Source organism: Vanessa tameamea, chromosome 20, assembly GCF_037043105.1.
Source record: "Vanessa tameamea isolate UH-Manoa-2023 chromosome 20, ilVanTame1 primary haplotype, whole genome shotgun sequence".
Classification (NCBI taxonomy): domain Eukaryota; kingdom Metazoa; phylum Arthropoda; class Insecta; order Lepidoptera; family Nymphalidae; genus Vanessa; species Vanessa tameamea.
In genome coordinates, this window is record NC_087328.1 from 9,475,345 (window position 1) to 9,489,432 (window position 14,088).

General features: G+C 31.2%; 2 protein-coding genes across 2 annotated transcripts in view; both read right to left on the minus strand.

Moving 5' to 3' along the window:
* The window catches only part of LOC113401612 (myosuppressin-like), a 30,542-nt gene extending 26,455 nt beyond the window's left edge, over positions 1 to 4,087 (minus strand). The window contains exon 1 of the mRNA XM_026641590.2: positions 3,969 to 4,087. Coding sequence (XP_026497375.1) covers positions 3,969 to 3,979 — 11 coding nt within the window. The 5' untranslated portion in view covers positions 3,980 to 4,087. The remainder of the gene's footprint in view (positions 1 to 3,968) is intronic.
* An 8,781-nt stretch (positions 4,088 to 12,868) lies between these two features.
* On the minus strand, positions 12,869 to 13,843 carry LOC113401717 (chymotrypsin-1-like). The gene has a single exon (XM_026641748.2). It carries the CDS (start codon positions 13,811 to 13,813, stop codon positions 12,869 to 12,871), a length of 945 nt encoding a protein of 314 aa, XP_026497533.2. The 5' UTR covers positions 13,814 to 13,843.
* Positions 13,844 to 14,088: the final 245 nt, after the last annotated feature.

Below are 14,088 nucleotides of genomic sequence, written 5' to 3' on the forward strand. Positions count from 1 at the left end.
ACGAAAAAGATAATTAAAAATACTGTTCACTGTTTCACAATCAGTGTTTTAAAATCTGACTATGGCGAGGAGATTAAAACGGCGACATTTACTTCGTTTTTCTTAAAACGGAACAGTCGTTTATTTGTAGCGCTCATTATTAAAATTCCAGAACAAACAAACCCGTTGGAGAATTCGCCAAAACAAAGTAAGTGGAACAAATTAAAACACGATGTTACGGTTAGTTATTGCTATAAAAGTTAATAAACTAATTCTTTTTTTGAAAGGTCGGACACGCTTGTGGCCCACCTGTCCACCATCGCCCATAGTATTGGCACTGTAAAATATTGAGAGCATTTCTTACATCACCAATAACCGTCCCTTATGCGGGAACCGAAACATAACAATAAGCACTGTGGTAGTGCTTACAACCAAGTAAATAAAACTTTCATAAATATGTATGAAATGTATGCGTATGTAGGCGTGCATCTTAACCGATGATTTCGGGTTAAAGCCCAGGCAGGCACCACTGAATTTTCATGTGCTTAATTTGTGTTTATAATTTATTTGAGGAAACCTGCATGTGTCTAATTTCAACGAAATTCTGCCATGTGTATTCCACCAACCGGCATTGGAGCAGCGTATTGGAATATGCTCCAAACCTTTTCTCAAAAGGGAGAGGAGGCTTTGTCTCAGCAGTGGGAAATTTACAGGCTGCTAATGTAATGTAATAAAAAAAAAATGTATGTATTACAACAGAATATTCGCCAGAATATTGGCTCTAACGCGCTTTTCGTTACGATAAATAAAAACATATTAGTTTAGCAATGTATACAAATGTTGTACGTTACATTATTGTAATATACACGCTCTTAGTCTGGTGGAATGGTGAGCTTGGATTTGAAAATGGAACCTCATGACCTAAAGTCGAACAGATTATAAAGAGTATCCTTACCCAAATTAACATTTGATTTTGGATAAAATGGAAAGTTTAATTTATTTATTTTCAATCACATTTTAAGTGACTGACGAATTAATTGGAAGAAATGTAGACGAGTAAAATGATCCCTCTATATATATTTTATAATTCCATGAACTACTTTTATATTTATGTGACACTATAACGTATATACTATTATATCCTAAAGGTTGTAATAATACCACTGTATTCAGATTTATTGGAAGAATTTAGGTATTTATTTATCTGAAACTTTGAGCAATATTGTGCGCTATTATGAAACTAACTAATTTATGTACGAAAATCTTTAAAGAAGATATAACGCATAAACAACTCCATGGAAGGGTTAAAATTATATCTATATTAGGTCCTATATTCGTCTATGGCGGTAAACTTTCGTACCAAATTTCATCAACTTTGGTTCAGAGGTTTTTTTTTAATTTAATTTACAACATCCACGAGCTCACAGTTGCCCGTGCTTTTTTAACGTTTTATTTTTATAAATTTTGGCGTTATTTTATATTTTTACTGAACATCAGCAGATCTTCGCTGGACTTCGGGCTTGTCGTCTTCTAGGAAGACGTGGGCCACAGTGACATTTTTTTTTCAATTTAAAATAATATACAAATAATCCATAATAAATAATATATGATAATATATAAAAATACTGTATATAGTAGGTTTTTTTTTATCCTAATTACTGCAATCCAGCGGGCTCTGCTCCGTGCTCGATCAGAGAGAGTACAGCCTCGGCGACTCTGATGTCGCGTTTATGTTCAGAGGTTTAACCGTGTAAGCCTAACAGAAGATAGAGTTTCGCACTTATAATATTGGTTTGTTGTAAATTGGAGTACCACCAATGGCTTTAAATAGTAACAAAACTATAATATTGTTAGGAATAATTATTGGAAGAAGATATAAAAACAAAAAATTCTTACACAGAATTTCTTTTTGAACCAGTGTTAGATGTTTATTATTAATAAGCTCGAGTTAATTGATAACGAATTTCATAAAATATAAAATAATGCTGTAATTTGAAATAGACACTCCTGAGCAATGTGTTACTATACAACTGCTAAGTTGTTCTTCTTGGATTGATACACATTTCAAATCGGTAGCTTTACATAAAATCTTGTACGATTACTATTCAATTCTTATGAGACAGATGGATACTAGAACAAAGATTTTTAAAATTATTTTCGTAATATAAATCCTCTAAAATTAATAAACATGAAAATATTAATTGTATATATTATGTGTTTTGAACAAAAAAAAAATTATTTGCCGTTATTAAGTTGTATTTTTTGATAAATTGTAAACATAAATTGAAACTATATATATAAGAATATAATATATTTCTTTATACAAACATTTAATCTATAGAATATTATGTACTCTGGACGTGCATTTAACTTGTAGTGTGTAACTTAAACCACAGCCCACAGTCTAAGTAATATCATAATTTCAAGCACGTACAAATATGTTTGTACTGAAAGTTTATCGGTGAAGCGTAAGAGAGAAATAAGCTTTCAAATATGACATTAAATATGCAAATTGTGAAGTTCAAACTTTTTAAAACAAGCTTTTATTTCATTATGTGCTAATACGAATAAAAATCGCTAATGTTTTTATTCCAGCGTAAAAATTGTGCGTAAATTTGACTGAAATCAGTATGACGGATTTCATAATCTCAATAAACAAAATCCACTTTGATTTTTCTGTAGTTGTTAAGATCTACAAACATACTTAATATTTACTAATTTATACTTACAAATTATGAGTATTTATGTTCTAATTACTTGTAAGTTAAATACGAACATACCCTAAACTAACCGCAGAGCGAGGTTTTTCATACATTTCGCATGTCAAAAATGATACGCGAAACATTCACTATATTAATGACTAGCTGAACCTGCGGTTTTACCCGCGCGAAGTTTATAAAACTTCGTCTATAGCACGCAAACCGCCGGCTCCAAATTTACCCCCTCGAGGGTAGAATTCAAAAAGCCCAGCCTAAATCCTGCCCCGGGATTCAGACTATTTCCGCACCAAATTTATTCTGAATTGATTCAGCGCTTTAAGCGTGTTAAGGTAACAGACAGAGTTACAAAATTTATAGCATACATGTATGTCATCATCAGACGCTTTTCAACATATAACGAGTTCTTACAGAACGGCATTGAGGCCTAAATTATAATTGCAAGGCTTACCTATGTACACATATATTTTATTAAGTTAAATCAAATCTTTTAAGCCATTGTAGTAACTTAAAACCACAAAACGTCTTGAGGTCTTATATGTGTACGATGTCTAAATAATGTTTATATTTAATAACATAAAACAAATAAGTATCATGGTAATTCTTTCGCAATTTATTAATAAGGAAAATAACATAATATCAATATAATTTACAACATTCAGGAATAATGTACGTATCTACGGGTTCCCCATATACCCCACTTCACGTGGGGGAAACGCGTAATGCGTTTTTCCAGCGAAAAAATAAAAAGGTTTCTACGAGGGATTTTTTTTTTTTAGAATTGTATTATTAGTTCTGGATATTATCTTCTATGAACCAACAGGGAAATTGTACCTTTCTATAGATGTGGAAATTTTCAAAAATAATTACTAAAAGTGTATGATGCTATTTACAAATTTATATTGTGTTTGCTTGAGTTGATTTTTTATTTGCATCGTATTTACTCTATTTTCATTCAATGAATTATTATTTATAACTTTGGTTTGTTTACTTTTCTTGAGCAAGAATTAATATTAGTTATTTTGTTTTAATGTATATATTAAAATTTTGAGTTTATTTGAGAATATTAAATAATTCTGTAGATAAGTATTAATAATTTACTATTAAACTAAATATGTATATAATTTTTGTTGTTTTTTTACCGCTTTTTTTTTATTTTATACCGTATATAATACTTTAAAACTGTTCCCGAATGATCTTTAATATTACAATCCAATAATTATTATTACAGAAATAGTATTTTTTTAAAGTATAGTTTCAAAAGTTACTTACCCGAAAGCCATTGCTACGATTCTACGTTGGTGCTACGTCTGCTACGTCTGCTACAACGCGAGTGCGGTGTTCGGGAGATCGCGCGCCTTATATCTGGGCGGATCGGACCGCCCTACGACCCGCCCAATGCCTTATGGAAAATTAAGATTACACATACCGATTTTTTATTGTATTTTATGGGATGTTTTCAAAGAGTATTAGAATATTGTAGCTGTTTGTTTTGTTTAATATTATTTACCTATTGTTTGAAGTAATAAAACGCTGTTTACTATATTATATCTTGAGATATTATGTGTGCATATATTATGGATGCATGTTTAAATAAAATATATAATGATCACTAAAATAAACAAAGGAAAATGAAATTTTCTATTTTTGAAAATTTTCAAACAATTTTTCACTAAAAATTATTACACTATCAGCCCACAAATTTCCCACTGCCGGGCAAAGCTTTTATCAAAGAGGTGGTTTGATGGCTTTGCTAGTTATTTCAACCTCCTTATCCACGTAAACTAGTTGTATAATTAGCATATCCAAAATTAAAAAAAAAAACATTATTTAATTAAAATCAAGTATATTTTTTTCTCGAAATAAATTTACAGAGGCTGAACTTGTTAACCATCGCGTTTAATTGTTTGATTGTTGCCATCAATTTTACAAAGAATATTCAAGCAATTACGTATATTCTTTGTAAAATATTCCTATTATCCTATAGTTAAGTTTTAGCCTTGTCTATGACTAAGAGTCAGGAACGAACAAACCACATTCACATCACTAGCAATATCGCTGAACTTTTGTTACTTTGATGATGACGAAAAAATTATCATTAGCGTATATGTATATCACCGTAGAATTGTAAATACCGTGAGATTGAAATCTATCTCGCGAGATATTGTGAACGGTGATTTAACGTCAAAAATTTCGATAGTTTATGATATTTTCGTTAGATTAGGTTAGTGTTTATTATTTAACTGAAATTACGCACATTGATAGATTATAATCTACCGAAAAATAATACGTTAAATTGTAAGCAGTATATTACGGTTTACATTCTTTCGACAGTTCACAATCTCGCGAGATTGATTATAATATACGGTATAAGCTACGGTATTTACAATCTTACGGTGACATTTATAACAGAAGAATTTCTTCCTATGCTACATTCATTATTGCTTTCATTTATTTCCCATTAATAACGAAGGGCTTTTGCCCAAAACCAAATTTACCATCAAAATAATCATTACACAGCATGGTTCTATGAAAAACACATTCAACTAATTTCTCCGTAGCATCTCTTACACATGCAAACCTACTTTATTCGTAAAGAATTCGTGTTTTATAAGTTGTATGGATTTTCTATAACTTATACTTTAGAATATAATTTTTAATTATGTTTTTACATGAGTGATATTTCGACCATACATATATAAGATACTAATATATGTATGTGTGAGTGTTTGTGTGAGGGTAAATGGTCTTTTAGTTTAGTTGTTTACAATATTTTTGCTAATTTATAATACAGAAAGAGAAAAAATATATATATATGGTTACAGGTATACGCTTGGAACAAATGGCTGTTTAGGCATCATTCCGCCTCTAATTCTAAGCATTTTCTGTGTGATTTTCTAGTAGTTTACAATAAAGTGTTAATAAATATATTAATAGAGATGACTTGACTTTTGTGTGAAACGACAGGAAAAGTCTTCAACCATATTTTAGTCGTAAAATGAAAACATTAGAAACAACAGACCACTTTATATGAAAAGCTATGTAGAATTCGCTATAAAAAATATTAACTGATGTAGACACGCCTTGCTGAGTATGTCACATTCATTTTCACGTTTGTAAAACCAAAAGTTTTTTTTTTTTATTTCTAAGTACATATTTAGAGAGAAAAGCAACTAGCATTAACCTCTTTTACCCGATCACACGAGATGAAAATAATATAATCCCATTGAAATTCTTCTCAAGTCTGATGTATTTCATTTAGAGATTATGGCAGATGTATTAAAATTAATTAAGGAAATCATGATCGACCATAAAACCTGTAAGCATTGTATGAATGTAAAAAAAACTGTATGCATTCATGAAACTTTTAGTAAAAAACTCTTGTAATTTATAATTCTTACTGAGATTTCTTTAAATAAACCTCTCTAGTACAAAGAAGTACTGTGAAAGTTCATTTCGAAATGAAAACAAATGATCGTTGAGTTCCCAATAAGACTGACTTCTCACGACCATGGTATATGTAATACCTTCGAAGGTAATTTACAAGGCATATAATGTTTTAAATGACAAAGTTCAAAATTTTTAAATAATAATTTATAACTTGTAAAGATATGTAAATATGCTATGTTATGTTAAATTTTCGTTTATTATAAAACATGAATTAAGTTTTCAGACCCGACACAGCGGCAGCGTCACCCTTTTTCGGGGCATCTCTACATAGTATAAAACAAAGTCGCTTCCCGCCGTCTGTACGTTTAGATCTTTTAAGCTACACAACGGATTTTTATACTAATTTTCATCAATAAACAGAGTTATTCAAGAGGTAACTACAGGCAAAAGGGACAAAACATCTTAGATCCCAAGGTTGGTGGCGCATTGGCGAAGTAAGGCCTGGTTAATATTTGTAACAGCGCCAATGTCTATGGGCGGTGGTGACCACTTAACATCAGGTGGGCCATTAGACGGTCCGCCTATTAAATAAAATGAATTGTATACTTAAACAAAAAAAATTGATAAGAATTTTATAAAACTTGAAAAACAATGAAATATATTAAAATTCTCATAGTATTTCAGTATCTTAAGAACATTATACTAATTAATCGTTTGTTTTCTCACAAAATAAATGGATATGTACAGAATAACTTTGAAATTGCATTACAGCGGACCTAATGCATAATAATCGCGTTTAATTTAATTCAAACTTGAACTAATTTAAGTATACAAACAAGACATTATAGTCTGAGTTATTTCAGGAATGTTTTAACAATTTACAATTTTATAAACAAGCTAGCTGTTTCTTATGGTTTCGTCTGTTCGGATTCAGCTCTGCTCTATATATTTAGGAAAAAAATGAAATGTTCAATGATATATGTTTATAAGAACTGTAATTAACAATTGAGTGAACACAATTTTGGACGCGATCAAAATATACATTATTTTTTTTTTAATTATTCAACAAACAAGCAGTACAAAATCACAAAAATTAAAAATAACATACCTATAAACCAATCAAGTTTTCACAAATAACAGTAATACAATTAAAAACAAAAGACAATTAAACAAACGAATTAATTATATTACAATGTTTAAACGTGGAACGTATCTGAAGCAATTTTTACTGTCACGTATGTGTGCACGTACTTTTTTGTTCTTTAGCTTATTATATTAATGTAGGTATCTCTTTTATTGTACATCTTGTATATATTTAACAAAATTTATTTAGCCCGTACGACACCCACGCATTGTAAGATGGTCTTATAGAAATGTATTTGTATTCAAAAGTTTAATAATTTTTACAATATTTAACTAATAACACAAGTAGACATTACTTACTGGTTGTAGAGTAACAGTCTTTATTACTGTTCTCTGCAGTGTAATATACTCAAAATCAAAATACTCTTTATTGAAGTAGGTTCATAAAAGCACTTTTGAATTGTCATGTCAAATGCAAAGCTACCACCGGTTTGGAAAGTAGACTCTACCGATATGAACCGGCAAGAAACTCAGGTGTTACTCTTTTCTACCATTTTAACTACAGAGTATTTCAGTTAAATATTTATATAAACTACCTAGAAACCAATAAACACTGAGGCCACGCTTTTTTATCTTTAATATAATATTGTATTGAGTAATATGCCTTATTTATCTATATGTTTTTTTGACATGAGGTTTTTTTTTTTTTAAATAGGTTAAGTAACTATGGAGTCTTATTATAGAAATAAATACGTACCGCAGGAAGGATGTATTAACTTTGCAATGTCGGAAACTGGGTGTTATTGGCTAACCTTTCCTATTCGTATCTATACAATGATTGTCACCGTTTCTTTCGAATTTTCAATATTATTATTATTTAAAAAGATTCTATTATTTAATAGAATTCCCTGTGCGGAAAGTCCGACGGAACCTTATCGGTTGATAGTTAAATTACAATTGACTATTTAGTATTAGAGTATTGACAATACACCAAAATCTATAGAAAATTATTTGGTTATTTATAATATGTCTAGGCAGACTGTGTAAACGGAAAAAGCGTCGAAAAATATAGTAGCCTACACAGTGGCCTATACAGTTGGCCACTGAGTTCACGCACACTAGTAAAGTAGTATGACGTTTGGCTACTGTTAAGCGTAGCTGTCACGCACACCAAGATAATAAAATTGGCTCGTTTTTTTTTAGTTCTTTTGCTGTGCGACATATAAATATAGAAGCATATAATATTAATATTAAAAAATAAAAAAAATCAGAAGAAAGACTATAGAAATCGATTCGACTCAAATTTGTTTATTTGTTTGTATCCTCTGTTCTGTTATCTGCGTTTTCAACGCAGAATTAAGTTTTCAGAACCGACACAGCGGCAGCGTCTTCTGTTATTCGCCATTTCTGTTATCTGCGTTGAAAACGCAGATAACAGAAATGGCGAATAGTACGTATCTTTTGATGTGTTTTTATCATGAGTATAATTTATTGGAATATGCACAGAAAAATTCATGTTATCAAAATACTGGCGATATGCGTGCAAAAGGAATTTTACCCTTGCAGTTCTAGTTTCTAGTTCTAACTATGTAAGTTCCGGCCATTCTGTGGCCTGCTACCGAACCCCGCGTTTCACACAACACCGATAATTCGTGAAAATTAGTGTTTTATAGCAGCATAGTTAAGTTAGTATTTATAAGATTGTTTAATTATTTTATTATTATTTAGAAAATATTTTTTAATTATAATAAATAATATTAGAATTAAATTACACATTACAATTAATTCGATATATTTTTTTAATCTGTTGTGAAGCGTAATTGTTTTAATCTATGTTAATACATTATGTAGAGTAAATATAAATGAGCTTCAGCTTTTCCACTCAACTCGTATCAGCTCTCAATATCAAGCTGTCATGATTCCATTAGGACGTTTACATTAAATCATTATCACGTTTTCATAATAATTTAAGATAAACGTGTACGTCAATGGTCGTTATTGTAAATAATTCATAATAAGAACATTAAAAAAAAATCATTAACATAATGTATTGCCAGTTATAAGACTTCAGTAAAACAATTTATTATCTGTGTTACCTCAATAACTACATATTCTAATATCCAAATAACAATACTTAGTATCATCAGTCTTTTTGTAACAAAACGAAATTACTTGGTATTGAGCGCCGGCTTATTTTACAAAAAAAAAATACATATTTAAACAACTATGAGCAGAATCTATTGTTCTTATAATCCGAAAAATTTACAATCTGATACAAACGGAAGGAATCAGGTATATCAGCAACGGCTGTACGTGATTTTGAAGACAAGAAATATAACACTGCCCTCTTCTTACTGACGTCCAGGCCGCCACTTGTTTTTCCTTTGCCAAAATGTTATTTCTGTTTATAGTTCAGATCTCGAAATTGAAATAAGGACCTCTGGCCATGCTTATAAGCTAGCCAACCAACCGACCTTAAATTGATATAAAAGATTTAATCTATACTAATATTATCAAGAGTTAAAATTTGTTTGTTTGTATGTCAAATGTAATCAATTTCCGGAAGGTATGATCCAATTCTAAACTAAAACTAAAAATCCCTTATTAAATATAGAAGCATTACACTTACTTATTGATTGTCAAATTAAACACTACCACCGGTTCGGAAACGAAAATACCCCGACCTGAGAAGAACCGGCGAAAGAAACTCAGATAAAAAAAAAACTCACTGATAGAAAGCCAAATTTTTCATGAGTCCTATAAATTATATTTTATATCATAACAATTTCTTTATTCAATACTTTACTTACTACACCCGTGCGAAGCCGGGCGGTTCACTAGTCTCGTATAATTCTCACTGTCCTACTATTCAACCAATAAGTGATATTGCTCTCGACGTGCATTTTCGTCATCGGAATTTTTGATACTTTATTACACATATTTTAATATTAAACATTCAATAACGATGTGAAATTTATATGACTTCGAGATTCGAATTGAAAATGCTAAAATTCACATACCAGATATCAAATATGTATTGATATCAACAAGATCTGCAAGCGGGTTAAATGTTGCGAATATCGAACGAATAGGAAAATGTATACTTGTTTAATAATGAAACAGATATTACTTGTCTGGTTTTTTTTCCATTGGAGATTAGGCCAGTCTTCGCGATAGCGGGGAGCGCGTTTAAATTATGTATATTTATAATGTACACATTGATTTAGTTTTGTTTCCATAAAATTTACTAGATGGCGTTACTAGTCTTTTAAATCGCGCTGACGTTTTGTACAACTCCTTTACATAGTAATAGATGTTCATGAAGATATATTTTATTGTTCAAGAGTAAGGAAGTTTAATCCAGGGACTAGTGTGACCAGTATAACAGCAAATGTTGCCAATGTCAAATCAAATCATATTCCTCTATTCAATATAGAATCATAGAGGCAGTATATTTATTTTATTGAAATTAAAAATAAAAACTACCAGTTCTGAAAAGAAAATTCCCTGACATGAGGAGAAGCGGCGAAATAAAACTCAGCGGGATTAGTTTTTTTTATTAGTTTACATAATATTTCCAATACATCAAAGAAATAGCCATAAATTATATATTCCTGATCGATTGCAGTCATGGCGGCAGTAAGCAGCGTTGATTGTTGAAGTGTGTGCGCGAACTAGTAGCTCTCTGTCTATTTGCTCCCTCATAATCCTACCGGACGAAGATCCGACCCGACTAAAACTATTTCAAGTATTCGCAGAAGTTTTCTTGACAAAAGAAAAAAAAACTTTTGTGACTATATATGAAATGGCCTGAATCCAAGACGGACCTATACCAAGATCTCGGAGCTTAAGATAGCCTCTAAGCCAACATTAAAATGAATACGTAAATATTAACTTAATGTGTCCAATCTCCAGCCCACATTGGAGAAGCGTGGTGGAATAACCTCCAAGCCTTTATGTAAAAGTAACCTTTGCTCTATATTCGAACATTGCTTCTTACTTTACTATACCAGCAAGACAGTTACGGTTATTGACAGTGTACATGTACTTAAACATACAACCTTCGACGCTGCAGTGCAGAAAATTAAGAGAGTTAATACCTTACCTTAATTTTATGACATCGGTACTCTGATGGACAGTATTCGAGGGTAGCCCCTAAGTGTAAATTACAATTTTCGTCTCGAGAGAGGCCAAGCATTAGTTGCCATTTCCGTGAATATTTTTTTGCAAATATTGCTTAAAAGATTTCTCAAGTCCGCTGGGATTTTGAATGAAAGATACGCTCTATTGAATAAGGATAACAATCCCCCCTTAAATTCTGTTAAATCCAACCATCGCGTGCAACATTTATTGACAACAACGATTGATTCATATTTAATTATAATTCATATATAATATGTAAATTCTTATTTTCAATGGTTTTGTTGTTGTCGTACCCCTTGGATGAATTTTTATTTTGTTTGAAAATCCCCTGGTATATCTTTAAATAATAAGTCTGGCGTTCGTGTCACACACACTGCTTTTAGAACAATCGATATTTAAAAAACTTTGTGGTGGCGAAGATGTAAAAAATACAATTCCTGAAAAACCTTCATTATCGCACGTAACAATTTTTACTCCGATACGCAATTTGTCAATTGGTAATTACTTTCATCCTCCTCATAAATTTCACTAACTCACAAAAAAACGTTCCAAAATTAACATCATTTTTTTCTTTTATCTTAATACTTTATAAATTTATAAGTTGCATGTTTTCTCAAAATTAATATTAGTCTTAATAAAATAAATCTAATATACAAAACACCATCAAATCTTCGAAAAAATTATTCGTTTTTCTATCATATTTAATTGTGCTGAAAGTGACATATATGTATATTATTTGAAACGTAGGATGAAACACAATAAGGAGATTGATCAGATGATATGAAATCTTTAACAATCCTTAACACATGACTTGACGTGTCCATCAGCAGTCTATGACGTCCCGAACCACAAAATATTCATCTTTATACAAAAATATTCAACTCAATTTATTTGCAATAACATTTGTTATTTATATTCAGGTAAGTATTTATATTCAAATGCGAATGTACATGGAATTTATTATAACCAAATAAAACACCTCTGTTTATGTTATTAAATCAAAAGTATTTTTAACTATATTAATATATGTATTAAGTCTTAACTGAAGATTCCTGTCAAAATCAAATCACCACTAAATTATCGAGCCATTAATTTGCATTTATAATTTCATGCTTAGAATAAGCTCTTAAAAATGATTAAGAGGAGATAAGGCCTTCGCCCAGACATGGGGCAATTACATTCTGTTACTCTGTCAAACTACAACTAGACGGTAATGACTCAAAGTCGTCGCAATATAATTCATAGCTTTAATAAAGAAATATAATTAACATTCTTTCGATGTCTTTTAAATGCAAAACATATTTAAAACAAGATCATAAGATCGCTTTTACTGATTTCCATAAACCTAATATCTTTTAATTTACGTCAGAGCTAGATGCGAAGGAAAATTGCTTCATTATAAACCAATATAACGTACTGAAAATATTTTTCACTATGACAGTCTATTTATCACAAGTCTCCCAAAAGATTTCAAAACATTTTCCTTATATATATTTGTAATCTGAAAATATAGGCGCGAAACGAAAAAGAAATCTTTTATTATTTTTAAATTGATGTTAAAGAAACAACGGATATATTAAAAACATTATTGTATTTAACAACAAATACATGAATCCGTTAAATAATTTCGAGCCCGCGTTCCTTGCGATCCAGTCGTGATATTCAGAAATTCTAGTGTACAGGGTAGTCCGATCAAAATTCTTGCCGCTGACCACGCCAACCAATAAATCCCTATCTGGTTTTTCCACGGGATCCGCTGTACCTTTACAAGCTAAAGGCCCCCCAGAATCGCCTCTGGATACGTCCGTCAGAGCTGAATTTGAACAAATAAAGGAATTCATGTTCATTTCCCAGATCATTGTGCACTGCGCTTTCGGTATCGTGTTTATCTGTGCCACGAGTAACACCGGCGAAATTGTATCACTATTGCTATAACCTGTTCTACCAAAACCCGCGGATACACATGAACGTGGATAATCTATGCTTCGCACGGCTGTTCTGACGTAATCAACATTAGGCATAAATCTCCACTTTTCATTAACGAATATAAGGGCTATATCGTGTCTCGGGAAATAGAATTGATTGTGCAATACAACATTTCGTAATTTCCTCCATTGACTGATAACGTTTGTTTCTGTGTCACCGGAATGAGTAAGGACATTGCGTAGGCTGCCGGCCACTACGCGTAGGACGTGAGGGTTTTTGGCGTAGTAGAAATTTTTACCCTCAAAGCAATGGGCTGCAGTTAGAACTTTGATTTCGCTTATAATGCTACCTCCACAAAGGTTTTTCCAAACTATCCTTCCTTCTCCCATTTTCCGTAAAGGTTCCTTAATGGATACTAAGTATGGAATTCGTCCTCGCGATGCTATTTCTCCATTCACAATTGTCGGTTTTACGTAAAATTTTGAATATTTTAACGTTGTTATCACTCTGCGATCTGGTTCACATGTTGAGTGTATTATGAGTGTGAAACTGATGACTAATAATTTTGGTATCATTTGGAAAATGCTAATTAATATGCGGGAAATTTATTTAATCTTCGACGAGTACATAATGACTTATGACTTTACAAGACATATGATGCACGTGACAAATTACGTTCCTAAAAATGTTTCTACACGAACAATTATTTTTGAAATGAAACTTCTTTAGAATCGTTTCGATTTGTAACTCGATAAAACGTAAATGCGATCCGCCAAAGATTGAAACAAAAAAATTTAAGTTGCTACCGTGTTTGAAATAAAATAATTTATATTATTATATGCGAATATTT